This window comes from Xiphophorus couchianus, chromosome 20 (assembly GCF_001444195.1).
Source record: "Xiphophorus couchianus chromosome 20, X_couchianus-1.0, whole genome shotgun sequence".
Taxonomy (NCBI): domain Eukaryota; kingdom Metazoa; phylum Chordata; class Actinopteri; order Cyprinodontiformes; family Poeciliidae; genus Xiphophorus; species Xiphophorus couchianus.
In genome coordinates this window covers 24,143,858-24,166,244 of record NC_040247.1, presented here as the reverse complement: position 1 = coordinate 24,166,244, position 22,387 = coordinate 24,143,858, and the positions used below count along the sequence as shown (strand labels likewise).

The following is a 22,387-nucleotide window of genomic DNA, read 5'->3' as shown; positions in this document are numbered from 1 at the left end:
TTACAAAAGTTGTTATATGTTGCGTCAATATTTCAATATAATTTCCCCTAGCAGATAACTGGATCACTGAGAGATGTCAAAAAAAAATCTATCATTTTACAGGAGAGAGGTTAGGGTAAATTTTTACACCTCTTTACTTTTCTATTTCACAAATAGTCTTACTGGAAATATTTTAGACGATCCAATCTCAGAATAGTTTCTTCTTTTTTTAGATACATTTATGAAAAAATCAATTAAAAAAAATCTAAAATTATATATATATATAATATATATATAATAGTATATTATATATAAAGTATTACTATATTTATATATATATATATATATATATAAGTATATATAAATACATACATTTTCTATATTTTCCATATAAACATATATGAAAAATATATATTTTTCATATATATATGAAAAAAGTTTTATATATAAATATATATATTTTTAAAACATTTTTTCATATATAAATATATATATTTTTTTGCTTTTTTTTACTTTACTATATTTTTTACAAATAAGTTTTAATATTCTTTACCATTCCACTATACGATATGAATTTCAGAGTTAAAGCTTCTATAACCTCAGGATTATGGTGAACTTTAGACTGATGAGAAATGATCACTTCATGGAGTCGTAGGCTGGCAGCCCGACGTGATTCTGCAGGGTTCTGGCTCTTTAATCAGAACGTTCCCATTTAATCAGCAGCTGGGTTTCAGTGGGCCGACGGAGAATCATGTAATCTGGCCGCCACATTTGGATTCCAACGACTGCTAATGAATTTTTTTTCTTTTTCTCATTGAAATTATGTCACCAGATCAAACCACAATAGCACTGCGAGTGCAAACGCCACTTGCGCAGGCGGGGCGGCTCATTCCATAGACATGCGGTGTGTTTCAGAGATCTGCACTGGATAGAGAGCATCGCTGCAGGGCGCTCTGAGTCAGATGTTCGAGCGTCGCACGTCACAGGAAGCTGGAGCTGGAGCCGTACATAAAGGCGAGGCGGGAGACCTCCTCTCTCTTCAGTCAGCCCACGTTAGAAACAGCTGCAAAAACACAGCTGCCTCCAAGAGCGCACATCAGCAGTAGAAGAAGAGGCAGAGCTCAGCGTCACTCGCATTGAAAGGATTTTCTTACAGAAGATAAGGATTTATCTGCAAGCATCGTCTTTGGATATCACTGCGTCCTCTTGATAAATTACTGGAGCAAGAAACAAACTGGGTAAGTTCTATTTAACTGGAGACTTTTACCTTTTTTTTAGATTGCATGTATTATTGAATTCTCTCATGATAAATAGATGAACAGTAAATGCGTTGTCTTCAGTGCATTTTGCAGTTCGTGTCATAAGAGGAAAATCTTCCTCTTTTCTAGCCTTCGAGTTGCATCAAAGCCTCGCTCGCTCCCTCGCTTACATGCTGCATGGAAATTTAACACAGGATATCCACTGGGCTTCTTGTTGTGGTCGGGCGCCTTCCTGTGTCACCTCGCGTTTGTTGCCTGCTTACAATAAACGTAGAGTCCCTATAGGTGGCCACGATTTGCTGCACAGTCATAGCAATAATGAGTAGGATGAGGAAAATGAAATCTCCATGTTTCCCAGAATGTCTCACTAAGTTCTCCACTTCTTCTTCTACTTCTACCTCTTCCTCTCTTTGTTCTTCTACTTCTATTTGATCTTCTTCTACTTCTACTTCTTCTTCTACTTGTTCTCACAAATTCCCAACCAGTTAGAGGATGGGCACCTGCTACACCAGATGTCAGTGCAACCAGACAGTCCTCGGAAATCAGCCTGGATCTGCGACGCCAAGTAAGCTCCACTCCCGAAACATGCAGGAGGACAAAAAAAAAAGTAAATAAATTAAATAAATGAAGGAAAACATCGACGTATCTCGTCTCTTGCAGGACAACAGGAAAGTGTGATCGTCTCTTTGTACGACTACCCAGCGTTTGAGCGCACAGAACTGACCATGCACATGGGGGAAAGGCTGACCATAGTGTCAGAGTAAGTGTAACTCCAAACATCCTCCGATCTGAGCTTGACGGCAGATTAGTGACAGACGTCTGTTCTCTCACGTCACAGTGACGGCGATTTCGTGATGGTGAGGTCCACGACCACCGGGCGCGAGAGCTACGTTCCCACCAACTACACGGCGATGGTGACAGACAAGTGAGTGACGTTAAGACTTAATAGCCGTACGTGTGAGAAAGCAGAGGGAACGTGAAGAGAAGAGGGGAGTTCCGTGAGAGGAGGTTCTGTGTAGGTGAACTGCGCCTCGGTGGAGACAGACGTTTGGAACAAGATGTCTGCTCTCTCTGGTGACACAAACAGCCTCCAACAGTTTCACTCCTCCTCCTCCTGGGGGGGTCAATCTTCTGTCATAGTGTTCCAGTGGATTTTCCAGACCTGAAAGCATTAACCAAATGTTGTAATGTAGTCTCATCTTGTTGAATATGTGGGTAATACTTTTTTTTTTTTTTTTTTGCGGCAGGTGGCTGTACACGGGGATCAGCAGGTATAAAGCAGAGGAACTCCTTAAACATCCCAGCAACCAGACTGGAGCCTTTTTGATCCGCGAATCAGAGACAAACAGAGGTTAGAGCTTTTTTTTTTTTTTTAAATAGTAAACTGTATAACAAACACATTTAATTCAATGTAATAGCCTCTGCTGCGATGTATTTAATTGGAAAGTACAACTTTAAAGAGTTTGAGGCCATAAACAGCTCTGTTACGGTTATTTTGCTAGTCGGACACTGAGACAAATAGATTCAGACCTGAGTTGGGTTAACATGCAGGGTTGACCCAGTACACTGAATATGAGTTACATTAAATAATGTTCAGCCTGCCATAGAGTGGCCTTTATGCAAATGGAATACTGTGTAGGATTTGTTTTAGTTTAAATTTGTGTTTACTTATCGAGAAAGTTGAATTTAGATCCTAAAATGAACTCTCAGAATGGAAATGTTTAAAATTCTTGGATCCTTATGTTGAACCACGTTTGTGAGAAAACTTGAAAGTAGAAACTACTTTAGCCTTTTAGCTAGCTACATTAACTTGATGACTAATTCTTTGGTGAAAGTGTGAATATTGAACACAGCTAGCACTAGCTTGCGCTAACCGCTTAGAAGCTGAAAGGCTAATTAATGTTAGCTTTAGTTAAACTGGTGAATGTAAGCTACCCACTGACATTAACATAATTTATCGCATCATTTTACTATCTGTTCATTTCTCATTTCATCCTGTGGGAGAGTTTCAGTGTAGACTCATCAGGTTGTTGAATAGTTCAAAATGGCGGCTCTTTCTGGTTTTTCTCTGTCCCGACTAACTGACTCACAACGTCTAGTTGAAACTACACAACTTCTGTCCCAGCAACATAAATCCAGCATTCTGCTTGAAGAAATAACTCAGCAGTTTATAAAATGCAGACATATACATGAGGGAACTGAAATACTTGCTTTTTTTGTTGAAGACAGAGAAAACATAAACAGCTTAGCTCATATAGGAGTAGCGCTAATGCAGCCAGATTAGCAACTTGGGGACTGAATACAACAAACTTTTTTTTCTTCTTCTTTTTAGAATCAGTATCTTTACATTTTCTACAGTATATTGCATATTCTTTTCCTGGGATCCAGATGATCCTAGAAAAAGAAGCACTTAGGGTTCCTTGATGGCCTTGAGGCCCAAAAAGCACAAGAAATTTTATAACTCAGGCTGAAAATTGTGCGTGTTACAAAACCACAATTTAAATATGACACCTATTTATTGGTTAAGGAAATAACACTCTGATCAACCTTTATGAAATGTTTGCTGTCAGTCCCGCGCTGATTAGAAACTTGCGTTCTTCAATTAAGAGAATTACTTTTTAACAGATCCCTATTTAAGAAAAGAATCGGAGCGATTTCTAAGTAGTAACGATGTGATGAAAGCAGAATGTGAAACAATCGAGCGTGGACAATATAAAATAGATATTATTGGTGCAATGGTGGCTGGTGAATAAACAGGAAGTGGGCCAAAAACCAAAGTTCTGCCCAGGGCTCCATTCAACTTTTGACCAGCCCTGCTGGTATTGTAACAATCTCTTCTGGGGGCAGAATCTAAATATTCATCAATTTTTTTCTATCACTCAACTCATCTATGTGTTTGATAGTTTATTTAAAAAGTGCAACAAAGGGATTTCAACTCCAGGGAAAACAGTACAAAAGTCCAAACCTGTGTATTTTAACAGCTGCGTCTGTGTGTGTTTTCTGCATTTAGACAGCTATTCTCTCTCCGTCCTGCGGAGGACCGGCTCCTCAGACCTGAACCCCGTGAAGCACTACCGCATCTCCCAGCTGGAAAACTCCTGGGTCTACATTTCTCCAGGTCTCACATTCCCCTCCCTCCATTACCTGGTGGAACACTATTCAGGTTTGTGCTGAGGTCCTCGCCCTGTTTTCTCACGTCATCGCAGCAAAATGTACCTGACTGACATCGGCGCGATTCTTCCTTCCACAGAACTTCCAGACGGGCTGTGCTGTCGACTGACGGTCCCTTGCTTCATCCAAGGGTTGGATGAGCCCAGACCGGTTCCCACCACCGTCAGAAGGCCGACCATCAACTGGAGGGAAATTAGCAGGTGAGAGGATCAACTGATGGCTGTTTTTGCTGGCATTGCCTCAGAGTGCATTGGTTCAGTCCAAGGTCATTAAAACCAACAAAGTAACGAAAACTGAAACTGGACCCATGTTGTGCATTTATAAAACTAAAACATACTGAAATTATAAGTATAATATTCTTCGTTTTTGTGTTTATGAATCTATTTCTTAGCCTTTCGAACTGGTGAGAAATTGATTACCCCCCCCAACCCACAGACACACACACACACACAGTTTACATCAGCTGGTGGCAAATTCAGACGGTTGCTCAGCAATAATTGAATCCATTATTTTTTAAACCATGACTAATAAAAACTAAACTAAAACTAGGCAACATTTAACTAATAATAACCAATAAAGACTCGCAAACACATTAAATCTAATTAAATTAGACAAGCAAAATATCGCAACGACATAAAACGAAACTATAATGAGAAACAGAACTATTACAACCCTGGTTCAGTCCGACAGTACTGCATGATTTAGAGCTACGGGAACCGATGCAGAGGAGTTTGAAAACATGATCAACGGGGTAGATAAGGCTGCGGTTGTATTGACTCGTTGCTATTTGTATGCTTCACCGCCATGTTCGGTCTGAAGAAAGTTTCCTGCGCTGGGTTCAGATGTGTGACTCTGTGAAGTTCTACTTTATTTGTGATAATTGTTCTGCGGCATTTTTTTTTTTTTCTCGTCAAGCAAAACCGAAGCGATTCAAACCCCTAAACCGTTTTCCTGTTATGTTCCATTAAAAAGGTCCGTGGTCCTCGGGAGGAAGAGAACCGAGTCGGACAACTCTTTGGTGAGCGACGGGCTGAGGGAGGCCATCAGCTCCTACCTCCAGTTAACAGAGTGCAAAGATCACAGCTGGGACACGTGAAGGGAAGCCTGTGTGGTCAGTTTGGGGGGAAAAAAGTCAACAAAAAAATGAAGTCCAACAAAAAGAGTGAAGGGAATTACTGCTCTGGGGCTGCTGCAAGCTTGAGCAAACCCCTGAAGATGGTCCTCTGCTCGCCCAAACGCCGTCTCTGAGGATTAGTCCCGGAACAGAAGCGAGGCAGAGGCACTACACTGCTCAGAGACGAGTCAAACTGTCGGCCATTTTTAGTGCCAGGCGGACGAAGCACAGAGGCAGAGGATGTCAGCTGCGAAGAGGCGATGAATGTTTCACCTAATTTATGAAGATTTTAATTTAATATTGTCTGTTACAGCAATGTGATTGTATTTGAATGTCGTCGCTGTTGTCTTATGTGAAACTAATATAATCTATACGCTAACAATAAATAATTTACACCAATAAAAACCACATATTTACAAGAGTTTGGAGCTTTTTTTTAAATTTCATATGATTTAGTTTAAGGATTCCAAAAGTTGGGGTTGGGGACTGACAAGTCAATAAATATGAGTCCTCAGAGGGGCGGAGCCAGGGTGTGGCCATGGCAACCATTGGTCACCTCTGCTGCCATTCCTGTGAAGTGATTGGTTAATTCAGGTAAGTCGCTCATGAGCAGAGCAACAAGCATTTCCCCTCCAAAACAGGTGGTGGCAGCAGTGATGAAACCAATAAACTCCTATGTTTATTAAGATAGTAAGACCTTCAAGAAAATATTTTCTGTCTTTAGTGAATTATTTTGAAAATATAGATGTTGTGCTCCGTTGCGGCTCTGGCGCCAATCAGTTGTTGGCCTCCCTGAGTGAGTAACGGTCCCAGCCCGTCACCCCCATGAACATTTTCTAGCTTCGCCACTGCTTCTAGAAGTTAAGAACAAAAATGATAATTTCCCTGTTCAATGTTATTTTGCTCATTATATTACATCATATGCATTGATATTTGCTTCACCAATTCAAATTCAAGCAAATTTGAAAGTAAAAGTACACAAAAGTCCAGCACTAAAAAAAAAATCATAGGCCGTAAAACATCAGTGAAGTCTGTAAAAAAAAAAAGGAGAGAAACGAAGACAACAACGTAGAAGAATGGATGCATGAGCAATGAAAAAAATTCACTTTGTCTCTCATTGGTAAATAAAATCCATCTTCACAAATATTACTGGATAAATTAAAAAGTTTAGGCCCTGACACTGAACACCAGATTTAATGTTTGAGTTCCAATATTTTATTTCACTACACAACTCACAACTGTGGATTTAATAAAATAGGTCTGTATCTTCAAAGTATATTAAAATTTTTTAAATAATCAGATTACTTTTGACAGATTCTTATTTTTAACATACACAATGCTAAAAGGATGAATTACAAAAACGTTTAATTATGCAGTCAATCTTTTTCATTACAGTCACATTAATTTAATCACAACAAACAGATCGTTTGTTTTGGCTTTCTATTACTAATAGTAGAGCAGTTATAGAATAATATTATTGCTACTTTTTAAAATTCAGAACTTGTAAACATTTCCTTAATATTTGGTGGCTTGGATGAAGTAGCCTATTTCAAGCTTTTCACAACAGTTTGTTCAAATTTTTCCCCATTCTTCCTGACATAATTGGTGAAACAATAAGCTTGTTCAGCTCTGCCTGCATGTTTTTATGGTACTGAGAACAGGATTTTGTGATGACCTCACCAAAACATTGACTTTGTTGCTTTTCAGCCTCTTTGTTTTTAATGTGGTGACTTTCCGATAGACCTTGTCTTCTAGAAGATCCATTTGTTCCCAAGCGCCAACTGTGTGGCAAATGTTGGTTTTATATGTATTGTTTCTTCTCTTACCAGTAGTTTCTCATGCAGCAAAACACCCACACAGCATGAATTATATTCTCAGGCTTGCAAGCTTGGCTCTTTTTCCTCCAAAGCTAATCTTGGTCATTGTTGCTAAAATGTACACCTATGATCTGTTTAATTTGAGTGTTTCCCATCTTGCTTATGAGATTCTTCAAAATATATCCACAGTGTCACCATATTCAAATGTGGTGAATTAACCCATCATAAACTTATGAAGCATCACATCATCTGGGCTTTCCCAAATTGTTTAAAGACAAATTTTTGAGTATTTTTTAACCTTTGTTATTCTATTTTTTATTACTTATTTCGAGGTTTAAAAGCTGAAAAATTTGTGGGGCCACTGATATGATTTAATTGTAATTTTTTATTTATATTTAAGTTTGCTTTGGGATCAATAAAGTATTTAATAATTTAATTGAATCGGCACTTTACTGAACAAAGCAAATACTGTGACGAAAATACACTGATGTGAGACTAAACGTGCAGTGTCAGTTTCGCTACCACCAGATGGCGCGCCACTCCTCATTTTTCAATTTTATTGAAGCTTTCCACTTCCTGCCCAAACAGTTGGGTTCAGGAAGAAGAAATAATGGCGACGCTTCTGGGGTCTGAGTTCTCTAGTAGTGGAAGAAAACGAAGAAATTGTAACAGTAATATAGTCACAAAGTTAACGTCTAGTAAAATAACCGGGAAAGGTTTCAACCGAGGAACACAGGTAAGAGAAACGACGCCTGTATCGATTGTGAACGCATTCGAAAGTTAGACGAGTGAGACCGGGGACTTGCGCTTGGAGTCAAGCCTGAAAATGAAGACGTTATCCCGGAGAGTTAGTTGGGGAGGTTCCCGTTCCTGTCCGAGTGTATTTTGCCAATTAGGCAGAACGTTTCAGAGTAAATTTAGATGTAAAAATAATATATATGACTTGCAATGGGATGGAATTTTATCGCTTGTAATTGAGCAAATATTCATACCAGTGCAAATGGAAAAGCTCCGCATGAAATGCATCTTTTGTTGTTAGCTCCACGTTAGCTTAGCATCTAGGGCTACGGTAATGCGATATCATCTAATAAGTCAAGCTGTTTAGATTAATCCTTGTTTTGTACTGCAAGATCCAATTGTTGCTAAAAAAAAAAAAAAAAAAAAAAGAAGCTCCGCTTTATTTAATATATGATTTTCAATTCGTTACTGACGGTAGTTGTAGCTGCTAATGTTAGCCAACGGGCTAACGACAGCTGGTTAGCTAAGGCAGTACAACAGCTCAGGTGATTACGTAACCACGCAGAAACCACAATAACTACCGTTTCCATAAATGGATAGGGCAGAGCAGCTGCCTGGGCAGGCTGACACGCTTATTTTGGTTTTCACAAGTTGACAAAAATGTATTATTGTAAAAATGTATTCTTCAACACATGAAGAGCTCATGTGTTGAGTTGGTTAGCACGAACGGTTTCGATTGTCCTGGTAACTGCGTTAGCCTCTCAACTGTCAGAATTGAATTGGGAGCTAATTTGACGCGACAAATCTAAATATATATATATATATATATATATATATATATATATATATATTTGTATTAGAATTACAAAAAGGTTTCTACTGAATATAGTAATACATTTTAAAAGTATCCCGTGAGATATTTGCATCATCTCTTAAAAATTTCATTATGGACTACTTTGACACAATTTGTTAAATCTACAGTAATTTCTGAAATGGTAAAACTATGAAATATCTATTCTAAATATGTTAAACATGAATCTTTGCAAGATTTCAGAGATGGTTTTAATAATTTCATATTCTAAAAAACATAAGCATGAAGCAGCCAAAACTGCAAAGCTACGTCATGGTGGAGGGTGTTGTAATGAACAGCTTTGGCTGTATTAGGGAACGAAAACAGGTAGGATCAGGTAATTTAGTTTTACCCACGATTTTCCAGTCAGGAAAAGTCTGCATTACTCTGGAAGCAGTCGGCAGGGAGAGTTGGTACAAAAGCATGTTGTTATATAGACGTAGAATATAGCAGAACTAAACAAATTTACACAAAAATTAAAATTTAAAAAAAAAATAAAGCTAGAACTCTAAATAATATATTCGGTTTATCAGCAATAAACATTTTATTTGGGGGTTAGTTGCACTTTAGATATAAAATTTGAACTATACGACATCCTAAATGTCAAATACTAATCGATAAGTCAATCGGTTTATTCACTCAACAAAACACATTCCATCACCAATGTCCAAAAACATTGTCTTGTAACACTACATCTACATGAGTGAAAAGGAGCAGGAAGAAGAAAAACCTTATAAAAACCTGCCCCTTTCACAATAATTACAAATTAATTGCAATCTCATACTAATGAAAAAAAGTGGGGAGGAAAAACAAAGGGGAGAGACTAATATTTTAGACTGGAATACTGTAAATATTGAATAGCTACTATTTCAATAAAACAATAAATCAAAATTCTTAATTCTCTATTGAACTGAAAGAGTCACATTTTGAACACACTGGTAAAGGTTCCCTTTACTTTTTGTGTCAGTAATGTAAACAATAAAATGCTTTATTTGGTGTTTAATTGAAGGAATTTATCTTTCTGAATAAAATATGTTGTGTACATTTGTGCATTAAAGCATTTTTAGTTGCTTTTTTGTAATTCGTCATAAAAATATATGATGATGATTGTGGTTTTGATGGTACGCATTTCAATGCTGTTTACATCATATCAGCACATGACTGTTTATACGTTGGGTTTGTCCACAGATGGATTTGTAGAGGGTAGTTTCAATTTTTATTGTTGCTGTGAACAGGTGAAAACAAAGTTGACATGCAGTATTTAACTGAGTTGGTAAACGTGCACAATAAGGACAAGTGGCCACATGGAGACAGAATACTGATTTGGCCTTTAACACTATGGCTGAAGAAAAGTCCTGCTGTTCAAAAAATTATCTCCAGCATGAAGAGCTTTCAATATTTGAAGCAGCGAGTTTGTTTCCAGATTTTGGTGTTGCTCCTTTGTGAGCTTGATTAAATTCCCACTGATCACTGAGTGGAAAAATGTGGTTTAATTTAGAAAACCTTCACCTCCTCTGTGCATTTACGCACAAGCGAGCCGCTGCTCCCGACTGTTCACTCTGGTCCTGACCTCAGTGTGTCTAAAGTTTGTAAAAGTCAGCAGGTAAACGGATGCAGATTCCAGATTAAAACGGTAACAGAAAAACCTGGGGCTTACTCACAACTGCTTACAAAGATATCCAGTTCTTGAACCTAGAAGATTTGTTTTCAGTGTCTGGTCCCTTCAAATAAGTAAGAGAGTAAAATGTGATTATTTCCTGACTAAGTCTTTACAACTTTCCACAGTCTAAATCAGGTTTTTGCAGTCATCCTCTAAACGTCAAAGTCATTTGAAGAGATTTTAACATTAAACGTCACATGACTGCTTCCTCTGCCAAATATAACTGAGCTCTGGTTTTCTCTCTTGCACTTTGCCGTCCACTAGGGCTGCAACTAACGATTAGTCATCGTTTGCTCTATCAATTATTCTGACGATTAATCGGATAAAAACTTTTGTATGTTCCACAAATACTTCATTTAACCACTTGAACCATTTTCAAACAATATTATCTAGATTAAAAGATGCAAATAAATAAATGATGAATTCCTTTTTTAAAATGAGAAACTTTTTGACAAAATATTTAATTGCCTAATATGGACCGATCGTATGTATCAAAGGATACAACTGCAGCTAAAAAAAGATACAAACATCAAAATGTGAGAAGCTCAGCCCTTTCTGCTCAACTTAACATCAATCAATTTACTATTTTTTTGGATTAACAGATCAATAATTGGGTAGAAACAGGTTCTTAGTAAAAGCTTTTTTTGTCCTGGATAAAGTAAATTTGTAGACCAGTGTTTCTTTTTTGTTTGTTTTTTTTGTCTTGAGTGCAAAAGTATAAATTTATTGTGCATTTTTGAATAATTACTGGACTGATTGTGCTGTTCTTTCAGCAAATGGCCTTTTATTGAAGCTGTATTTTCCAGCTAATTGAACCAGTTGGCGATTATTTTATTAAGTGATTCAAAGACGATTAATCTGATTAATTGTCTTTTATTGACGTTCAATGTCGGGGTGAGCGATACGAACTTAGAATTTCATCACAATGTTTAGTATTACTATATTATATTACTTTTTGTTCCACATGAACTTCAATAAATATCAATAAATGTGAATATGATATACAGTTAACTAAAAAAATACTAAACAGTGGAGGAAAAAAGCAAAAATAACATTTCAGATCATATTGTAAGTCTTGTTTTTTTAAATTTTTTTAATTTATCATCAATAACCAAAATGTACCATGTCAACAATAAATCCCCAAGTTCAAAGTGATGCATTCTGAAACAAGCAGCCAATTTTCTGCTGGAAACCTCATTAAATGCAACACACACTTGCTACCACATGGCAGACAAACATCAAACTGTGTCAGATACTTTTACATTTTCGAGGATTTAGTTTTTTCCCTTCATTTTCTCTGCTGCAGCTAAAGTCTTTATTCTTTGTGCTTACATACTTTATACACAGTTTGAATAGCATGACTGAAAGTAGTTTAACTTGCAGCATGTCATTTGTTTTGAAATGTTTTGTCTGTGTGGGTCTGCATGTGTCTTATTGACCAGTCTCTCTGGTACGTTGCAGCTCCCTGGAGGCTTGCTTCAGGAGAGAGATAAACCTGCTAAGTGGCATGGCATCCCTGACCTGCTCCAGAAGCTCCACGAGAGCAGCCACCCCAACAGCGACCTCTCCCACGCTCACGGCTATCTCAAGGTATGCAGCTCACTGTCATGGTGGAGTTACAGCCTTTTCAGTGATTCCAACCTGGTGCTTAGAGATTTTATGCTAATTAGCACTTTCTTTTTTTCCCTCCTTTTCTAGAGCTTATCATCACAGCTCTCGGTGGAGGCCATGTCTTTCGTCACAGAAGACAGGAAGACCGCTCAGGAATCCACCTTCCCCAACACCTACACCTTTGATCTGTTTGGTGGAGTTGATGTAAGTTTGAGAATTTCTTCAATTTCTTTCTTTTATTTATTTACTTTTTTTGAATGAAAGCTGTAATTTTCTTCTGTTTCTTTGGCAGCTGCTTGTGGAAATCTTAATGAGACCCACACTAACTATGCAGAAGAAGAAACCCAAAAGTGAGTAAGAATAACATCAAAATGGCATCTTTCTAATTTTTTTCTCTTTTATCAATTCAATTTCTGCTAACATCTGTTCCTTTATTTTTACAGTGAATGATGAGCTTGTCAAAGACTGCCTTAGTGTTCTCTACAACTGTTGTATATGTGTAAGTGTTCAATTACATTTTTTTAATGTAAGATAAAAGCAGAGGTGCTTCAAGCTTTCATGCCATTTATTTCAAAGAATGTTTTGTTTCTGACAAGTCATTTGTAGTGAAGTTGTTTCGTTTCTGACTGCAGACGGAGGGAGTGACAAAGAGCCTGGCAGCCAGGGACGACTTTGTTCTGTTTCTCTTCACTCTGATGACAAACAAGAAGACGTTTCTGCAGACGGCGACGCTCATTGAAGACATTCTTGGAGTGAAAAAGGTGAGCAGTGCTCTCATGTTGAACCTGCAGATGTTGGTTTGTGGGACTCTGGAAGCACCAAGGCTCAGGGATTGATTATTTGTTTTCTTCTTATGTTAAAATACGTTATATGTAGTGATCATAAAAGGAAAATGACAGGCTTTACATTTTTTATTTTCTCCAGTAAGCTTATATTTTTGCTTTTATAAACCTGCCTTATTTGGCAACAAGTTAAAATGCAGGATTTTTGTTAAATTCTTATTACAGAGATTGATAAAATCATTTTCTTCTCACCAAGCAGAGAAACATGTCATCAACCACATTGCTTAAAATAACTCTTTAAACACATTCTTTGTATTTCTAGTTGCACTCTGTCTAATGTAAACACATACTTTTTCTGGAACAATGTGGTTTAGCCACACGAACATCGTTTAGATTGTATTCAGCAACCGCTTAGCCCTGAAAACAACTGGAACTCAGGGATTTGACTAGACCTATAAATGACTGGCATTGTAACCTTTACTATATTCTGTATTATGTCAGGATTAAAATATTTAGCAAACTGAGTTCTGTTGTGAATTGAGACTATGCAATCAAGCCCCAGTGTAGATACCTAAAAAGATTATAAAGAAGTGCAATATTATTTTTTTAAGACCATAATTAATTTTTTAAGATTAAAACGTAGTAAAAATGTTTTTTCATGCTTGGGTATCAATTAATTTTGCAACAATATGTTTAAAACACTTTATTATAAACCATTAATCTTGTAATATTTTTTGCGTTTTATATTGGGAGGGAAAAAAAATAGAAAGTTTTTTAATCTAGTTTTTGAAGAAGTGGAAATTGTGAGAATAGTTCTATTGAATAATTTTTGTTGTGTCTTTACACTGTTAGATGGAAACCAGAATGATCATTGGTCAGCTTGCATAATAATCTAAAGTGGAAACACTAAATTGTTGGCCTTACTGAAGCAATGAAAATGTCCTCCATGCTCCATGATGGTTTCTGGTAACGAGTCTCTGGTTCAGTTGACCAAAACGATGAAACACTATGAATCAGCAAAAAACTCCAGATGTTGATCTCCCCAGCCTGATCTCTGTCAGTAAATGTGGGATGTTATCCAGTAAAATGCGCTCCGTGTGAATTTGACGGCAACACTGTTTTAAGGAGATGATCCAGTTGGAAGGAATCCCCAACCTCTCAGGTCTGGTCCAAAGCTTTGACCAGCAGCAGCTGGCCAACTTCTGCCGCATCCTGTCCGTCACCATCTCAGAACCAGATATAGGGAACGACGACAAGCACACGCTACTGGCCAAAAACGCTCAGCAGAAGCGCAACGCCTGCCCATCTCGCGCTGAGGTCAACCAGGGTAGGTTGGGTTTTATGTACAGATATCAGATTGGTCTGGAAAAAAAAACAAACTGATTGGTTCCTGATCTCTGTGTTTGTTTCACAGTGACTCTACTGAACATCCCGGGCTTCATTGAGCGGCTCTGTAAGTTAGCCACTAGAAAAGTGTCTGAAGCCACAGGAGCAAACTTCCTGCAGGAGCTGGAGGACTGGTACACCTGGCTGGACAACGCACTGGTGCTTGACGCGCTCATGCAGATGGCCACCGAGGAGGCTGAGCAGAGCAGCACAGGTGAGATTTTGGACATTTTTGGGAAAATCTGGATTTTTTTTACTTATTATTTTACCCCATCTACTATTTTGTTTTACAGCTTTAGTTCAGTCCCTCTAGAATGTTTTTCTTGTGATTATTTCTAATTTTGTGGCACCTTTTTCAAAAAGTTGCTGTTAAAGTTACAAAAAATTTTTTTAAGCTTTATTGATATTTTCATATTTTCTAAACTTTTTATTTCCTCCTCACATCCCCAAATAAAAACAAAACAAGAACTTGGTTTAGCCAGATTATAATGACATCACTTTTCATGTCACTGCACCAGCCTATAGAAAATCAGACCTAACAGATTTAACATATGTCCACTTTCACTATATTCTGTGGAAAGTGTCCCTTTCACTGTGACAGAGAGACAGTGACAGTGTATAGAGTCTCGGATGGTCTGAATTTCAACTTGTTTTCCTCTTCAGAGTCATCAGACGAGAGTCCTCTGGCCACCAGCCCTCTGAGACACAGGCTGCCCCAGTCCATGAAGACCGTCCACGAGATCATGTACAAGGTGGAGGTTCTGTACGTGCTCTGCGTCCTCCTGATGGGCCGACAGAGGAACCAGGTACCGCTCCGCCGTCCGGAGTCAAACATGTCCCGCTCCTCGCCGCGTCCGAGCCTCGTCTCATTCCTCCTCGTCGTTTTCGTAGGTCCACAAGATGCTGGCCGATTTCCGTCTCATCCCGGGGCTCAACAACCTGTTCGACAAGCTCATCTGGAGGAAATACACCGCGTCCAATCACGTGGTGCACGGCCAGAATGAGAACTGCGACTGCAGCCCAGTATGAACCTCTTCACCTTCTGCTTTCACTGAGAAGTGAAAATCTTCAGAGAATGTGAACATTTATGTCCAAAAAAAAAACCCCTAAAAAAGAATGTTCCTTGTTGTTGTGCAGGAGATATCCTTTAAAATCCAATTCCTGCGGCTACTCCAGAGTTTCAGCGATCACCATGAGTACGTGTCCTGAACTTCTCCTGCTTTTGTGCTGATGTTTAGCGTTTTGGTGTCTTGTTTTTTAGAATCTGCTGTCCGTCTTTCAGGAACAAGTACCTCTTGCTCAACAACCAGGAGCTGAACGAACTGAGTGCCATTTCCATGAAAGCTAACATCCCAGAGGTGGAAGCTCTAGTCAACACAGACAGAAGCTTAGTTTGTGACGGAAAGAAGGGTCTCCTCACGCGTCTCCTCACCGTCATGAAGAGGGAACCTCCCGACTCATCCTTTAGGTACAGATTATATATTATTGTCACTGTAATTCTATTCCAGAAAGCACGTTGAACTAAACCATGTGATTTTTCCTGTTTGTTTAGGTTCTGGCAGGCGAGGGCAGTGGAAAGTTTTCTCAGAGGAGCAACATCTTATGCAGACCAAATGTTCCTCCTAAAGCGAGGGCTCCTAGAGGTAGAACATGTTTGTCCCGCAGGAATACACTCCTGTTAAAAAAAAAAACAGCACAAAAAACACAAGGTTTTTTAAACTTTGGTCATTTTAACGAGTCGCTGCTCGTTTTGTGTTTCGATCTGCCAACAGCACATCCTGCTCTGCATTATAGACAGCGGCTGTACATCTCGAGACGTCCTCCAGAGCTACTTTGATCTGCTGGGGGAGCTCATGAAGTTCAACATTGATGCTTTTAAAAGGTTCAACAAATATGTCAACACTCCAGAGAAGGTATGAAAACACTCCGATATGAAAATGTTAGAACATACGCATGATCTGAAAGAGTACAAAGAGTGCGACACCATCGGTTGATATATTTTTTGATTTGTGTGTGTGACCTCTCTATTCTTCTACTAATCAGCCATTACACAGGTCTCCATAGTAACAGAGAAACTGTAGCTCACTCTCTGATGTGGCCGACTGTGTTGAGGGAGAGACCTTAGTACATTTGTGTGGCATTTACCATAAAAGAAAAAAAATTCAAGGATGACACTTTGTTTATGAAGGAGTAGAGTGAGTCTTTTTGACTTTTTATCTTTAGCAAATCAACTGGAGCCGCAAAGAAAACCTTTTACCACTGAAGTATCAACAAGTCCTATCAAAAACCACAAAAAATGGACTGCCAGGCACGGCTTAGTGCATCTGTGAACGGAACATTATAGTTCTCATTATAATGTTGCACCATCATTATTTTACTAAATGCTCTTTATAAATGAAGTTCTACACATTTGAATTCTTTTGTCTTTTTACAAAAATATTTTAAATAGACTAATTTTGAATAACTTTACAGAAACAACGAAATAATTTTCAGTAATTTGTGTTGTATAATAAACACTAAAAGAAAAATAAAGTGTTTCTCTTTATTGTGGTTGTTGATACAATTTAGGTAATATTTGAGTTAAATTTGGAATTGGCAAGGCATAAATATAATTCAGGAAAATTTGCAATAGAAACCATTTTTTGTGTACAGAAATTTAAATAATTCTGGCTTTCTTTGCTGCAGGGCCACTGTAGCTGTTGATTTAGCATTTAGTGCTTAAATTGAATCAGAAATGTACTTGTTTGGTTTTAAGAAATGATTTCCTATTTGCTGTTTTTACCCAACAAAATGTCACAGGTAAAGCCGCAGTACTTTTATTCTCTCTTTACGTTTAGTGTCACTCCTCTGCTTCGTTTTGATTGATCAGTAAACGTGACGTCATAGCTGATTAAACCTCAAACTGTTTTAGTTTCAGGCCTTCCTGACTCAGATCAACAGCTCCTTGGTGGACTCCAACATGCTGGTGCGCTGCATCGTCCTCTCACTGGACCGCTTTGAAAGCCAGACCGAAGATGTCAAAGGTAAAACAAGCCTTTAAGGAAGGCCACATTTTTCCACCCTGGTATGATTCTGTAATATAAAAATAGTTAGTAGCTTTATTTGAGTAAAAAAAAAAAAAATCAGTGATTTTTCTGTCCTCAGTTATGGAGGTGCTTTCTGAGTGCTGCCTGCTGTCCTACGTGGCCAGAGTTGAAAACAGATTGTCCTTCCTCTTCCGACTCATCAACATCATCAACGTACAAACACTTACGCAGGTGGGGGTTTGCTTTTGCTGCGGTGTGTGCGTCCAGAAACAGGCGAACCTGCTGGACACTGAGTCATGTGACCCCCCCGCCTCGCCTCTCTTCCTTTCTGCAGGAGAATGTGAGCTGTTTAAATACCAGCTTGGTGATCTTGATGTTGGCCAGACGAAAGGCGAAGCTGCCCTTCTATCTGAACGCCCTGCGGGAGAAGGAGCACATGGAGAAATACCCCGGGTGCCTGCTGAACAACTTCCACAACCTGCTGCGCTTCTGGCAACGGCACTACCTCAACAAGGACAAGGATAGCACATGTCTGGAGAACGTGAGTCCCTGAACGCAGTTAAACTATGAGTTGTTAGCGTAAATGAACTTTTTCCATGTCGCTTCAAGATCGGTTGGTTTTTTTTGTATTATTTGTCAACCATTCAAAAATAATCCCGAAGTGTAAATGCAGGCTTGTTGGTTAAAATTTAGGCCCTGAAATTCATTACCAACAGTCTAAACCAAAAGCTTAACACAGCAAGAAAAAGGAGTTTATAGAGTCAGCGGAAACTCTGGTTCAGTTTTCCATTTTGAGCAAACCAACCTGATGCTTGTACTTTTACTCATTGAGAGCTTCCTGTGGTTTCCAGCTGTTTGATAAATCAGCCAAAAGTGCTCAAACAGACCAGTTGTGCAATAGTCAGTCTGAAAAGTTGCTTTCTAGCAGGCTGGCTTAGAGTGACACGTCTACAAACACAAGTACACAAACAAAACACAATACAACCTGGCACAGTAATCAATAAATCAATTAATTGCATGATAAATTAAGACAAACTCATTAATTTCCAATTTCATAATTTATTTATTTTTTCTTTCTATTAAAAAATGAATGATAAAAGTGTTCAGTCTGAAGTTTTGGTCTCAACTAAACCTTTTTTTTGAAGGATAATTTTATTTCTGGAGTTCATAATTCATTTCACTAGTTGTTTCTGTTGTTTTGTTGATTTATTTTGGATATTTAAAATGTCTTCCAGTGTTAAATGTTCATCAGAATTTCAAGTTTATTGATCTTTCAGAATGTATTCTTGCATTATTATCATTTTACTGGCAAATTGTCTCTGAACAATATTATCGTTTATCACGATAACTCCTGAGACAATTAATCGTCCAGAAACATTAGTTATTGTGACGGGCCAGACTACAGCAAATACTTCTAGTGTCACACCAGAAGAACATCGGTGGAATCATAATTAGTCAGGTTTATGACAAATTATTATTTTTGATTTCCTGACGTAGCAGATTTAGGTTTGATTGTTAAAAATGAGTTTAGGTGACTTCATAAGCAGATTTTAGCCACAAACTCAAAGGAAAATTTAAGTGCAATTTTACACAATTCGGTTTGATTTTAGCAGCCTGTCAGCAGCCAGATACTGAAAAACATTGCTTTAAAAAGTTTAATGTCGGTTGCAACACTAAATTCATAAGTCTAAACTTAGGACTAAATGGACAAACACAACATGCTCTTTTTCTATTTACAAGTGTAAATAGTGGTAATCATTTTCTTTTTTATAATTGGATTTGAACAAAACTAAAATGGGGCCTTTAGGTTGAAAAGAGAGCATGACATTAGTGCCAATAATTTAAGACATCAGGAACTCATTCACAAGTCAGATCTTTGTGTGGTCTAAACTAGCCTGCTAGTTTAGACTAATAAATGTTTTGTCCAAATGTGTGTGGATTTTTTTTATTTACATGTTCTACTTGAGTTAGGTTTCAATGCCATTCATATAGTTAAAAACTCAGTTGCTTTAAATAATATCTTTTATTTCAACACAAAAATAAATTGCAGTAAATTAACACGCTGCATGATGTGTTAGGAATTTATAGAGTCAGTGGATTTATAGAGTGTTCAGTCACTCTGTACTGACATCCCGAACTCTACAATATCGCTTTTCTCTTCAGTGACAAATATTTAGTTCCATCAGTAGTTTCTTCAGTACAGCTACACATCTCTAAAAATAGATCTGACTCAACATGTACACCTGCAGTCTGATGAAGTCAGGTTTTGCTGAAGTCTTTGGTTCCATTTTCTCTCTGTTTTGATCTGACTTGTTGATCATTTCACTCGAAATGCAATTCAACCTGGATAATCTTTTTTTTTTCTCTTTCTTTTTTTTTTAAAATTGATCTGCAAATTGCATGATGAGTACGTTGTAATGGAGCAGACCGATCATTAAAAATGTTTTTATTGGACTAAGCTAACACCTTGGAATAGATCCAGGTCTTTTTAAAATAACTTTTTCCACATTAATTTACAGTTGGTATTTTTAGCCCTCTGCTGTATTGTACAGTTGACAAAGTGTTGCGTTGATTTTAGAGCTAACTATATTAACGTCCATCAGAGTCTAGCAGCAGTAAGTGAGAACAAACTGAATGCCACACCTGAAATGTCGATTTTTTGTTTCATATTTTCTGTACTAAAGTGAGGTACGGAGCCTGATGCTGCCAAAATTGGTAATAGATATTGAAAGAAATAAATGGTTTAAGTAATTAATGTGCCAACCAAATATTCCATCTAAAAATTGTAACACGAATAGTAGGACAGTATAATCTTTAGATGATCAATATTTAATTTGCCATTTTATTTCAATATTAGTTTAGTTTTTTACTTATTTATTTTTTCATATTCTGTAGTTATAAATACAGAATACAAGAAAATGAAACGTGATGGTGAATGAGAATTGTACTAAATGAATACAGAATTTAAATCTGGCCCACTGTTTGAAAAGTTTGGACACCCTTACAGGTCAACCCAGGTGTTGATGCTGTGATAAAAATGTTACGTTTAGAAAAAGTCAAAGTAATTACATGATTGTGACCAAATGCTAATTTTGCCAGGATGAGCTGGATGTAAAAATTGAAAGGAGCTGTTTATTTACTTTTATACATGTTTCTATAATAATAACAATAATAATAATTATCAAAAAATAATCTTAAGCTCTTGTGGACTTTTCTATGTTACTGCTGCCCCCAAGTGGCAGAAAATGATCAGTAACCCTTCTAGAGTGACTCTGTTTGGCATAAACATAAGATTGATGTTTAGCAGCAGCTACTTTAGTTTTAACCATTCCAGATGAACAAAATATTTTCCCTATTTAAGGCTGTAGAACAAACAGAAGTAAATATTCTGTGCTTTCTCCCCCTCAGAGCTCCTGCATCCCGTTCAGCTACTGGAAGGAGACGGTGTCAGTACTTCTGGGCTCTGACAGAACTTCTCGCTGTGCCATTGTGAGTTACATTGACGAGCCCTTCATAGATCTGGACAGGGACCTGCTGGAAGATTGACCCTGCGGCGGGCGGAGGCGCTGGGGGGCGGTGGCCACCTGTGGCTCAGACTTCTCTGATCCGACCCCTCCAGGTGTTTTTGTGACTGCGTTCAGGATCTAAAGACTCACCCGTCTGCTGTCCGTACCTTCGCATGGAGGCCGTCATCACAGTTGAGAGCGGATAATGGAGTTCGACTGACTGTCATCTTCTCACAAAGTTAAAATGCTTTTTGTTTAGTTTTTTTGGAAAGGAGAACTTAAAGCTACAGGCCCCCCTCTCCCAGCGGTCTAACAGACCATAATAGACTTTGGAAAAACGACACCTGCATTGGTTGTTTGCTTTATGTGAAATTCAGATAGAGCCTTTTATATAGCCTATACAGAACTCTATGGGAAAGTATGAATGAACAAATTATATGTAAAAAGAAAAAAAAAAAAAAAAAAACAACCCCAAAACAACCAGTTTCTTTTCACATGGACTTGATTTTGAAACTCGGCACAGATTGAGCCCACGTGTGCAGGACGGTGGTGTGTCGTCACCAGCCTCACTCTCTCACTACTTTGACTAACTGTTGACTTCATGCCATACCACTGCCTCGCCTGAGGTGAACAAAATGCGAATGGTTGAGCGTTTGCAGAGGTGCTGGGGGGTACTTCTCATCTTCCTGTTCTCTGGCCCTGTTTTGCTACGTGGCTGTCTTTGGTTGGTGCTTTCTGGCTCTACTTGGCCCATTTAATCAGCAAGATGGCCTGGTTCTCATATCTTAAAGGACTCCTCTTGCTTAAGAAAACTCATTCTGTTTGTGGCTTCAGTAGCTTCACCCAGGGACTCATGATTATTTTATTTTTATTCTTTTCTCTTTTTTTTCTTTTCGAGGTTTATTTTTTCTTTTGTTTTGATCAATGGCTTTTAACTCTGGATAAACTGTAGAATAAAACATTGCACAGGATAATTGTTTTTATTGTTTAATATATATATATATATATATTAACTCATTTGTTCATTAAAGTGTTCCCATTCTCTAACACAAATTGTTTCAATGTTGTGAGAGATGCTTTAGAACGAGAATAAACTATGCAGGTGCTAGTATTCAGAGAAGACTCTTCCTTCAGGCTCCTCTATCTGGTTTAAAACTCAGTTTATGTTTCGTCGGTTTGTTCTGGACAACAGGAGTCCAGATCTATTTCCAATCATGACACGGCTATAAACCTTCTGCTGTTCTTCACCGGGATCCATTTTATCTTCAAAGCTAAACTCTCCTACTCACTGCCTTGCTGAAGTATCCATCTCCCCTTTAACTCTCCTGTAAAATTTCTTTTTATTTTTAAACTGGGTCAAACTACTGCTGACGTCATTTTCTTGTATCGGAGATTGTTGAGTGCCAACACAAAGTAGCCGTATTTTTACGACCAAGCTTTTCTAATAAGTAGAACCAAGTCCATCCAGAGGCTTTCACTGAAGAGCTG

At 38.0% G+C, this 22,387-nt stretch overlaps 2 protein-coding genes across 3 annotated transcripts; both read left to right on the top strand.

The window, feature by feature from the left end:
• The first annotated feature begins 912 nt into the window (after positions 1–912).
• sla2a (Src like adaptor 2a) lies at positions 913–5,944 on the top strand. Its single transcript, XM_028004211.1, has 8 exons — positions 913–1,217; positions 1,724–1,803; positions 1,899–1,998; positions 2,077–2,163; positions 2,486–2,589; positions 4,249–4,401; positions 4,489–4,609; positions 5,382–5,944. The coding sequence occupies exons 2-8, from the start codon at positions 1,731–1,733 to the stop codon at positions 5,503–5,505; spliced, it is 762 nt and encodes a 253-aa protein (XP_027860012.1). The 5' UTR covers positions 913–1,217; positions 1,724–1,730; the 3' UTR covers positions 5,506–5,944.
• Positions 5,945–7,921: 1,977 nt separating this feature from the next.
• Positions 7,922–22,014, top strand: trpc4apa (transient receptor potential cation channel, subfamily C, member 4 associated protein a). Of its 2 annotated transcripts, none has more exons than XM_028003286.1 (18): positions 7,922–8,076; positions 12,050–12,178; positions 12,287–12,403; positions 12,492–12,549; positions 12,643–12,698; positions 12,832–12,960; positions 14,110–14,308; positions 14,396–14,581; positions 15,031–15,173; positions 15,259–15,390; positions 15,505–15,563; positions 15,650–15,835; positions 15,920–16,010; positions 16,140–16,280; positions 17,279–17,390; positions 17,512–17,624; positions 17,728–17,934; positions 20,802–22,014. In XM_028003286.1, the coding sequence occupies exons 1-18, from the start codon at positions 7,951–7,953 to the stop codon at positions 20,937–20,939; spliced, it is 2,322 nt and encodes a 773-aa protein (XP_027859087.1). In that variant the 5' UTR covers positions 7,922–7,950; the 3' UTR covers positions 20,940–22,014. The 2 variants fall into 2 exon arrangements, with proteins under 2 accessions (XP_027859087.1, XP_027859086.1); XM_028003285.1 differs by having other exon boundaries at positions 14,107–14,308.
• The last annotated feature ends 373 nt before the right edge of the window (positions 22,015–22,387 follow it).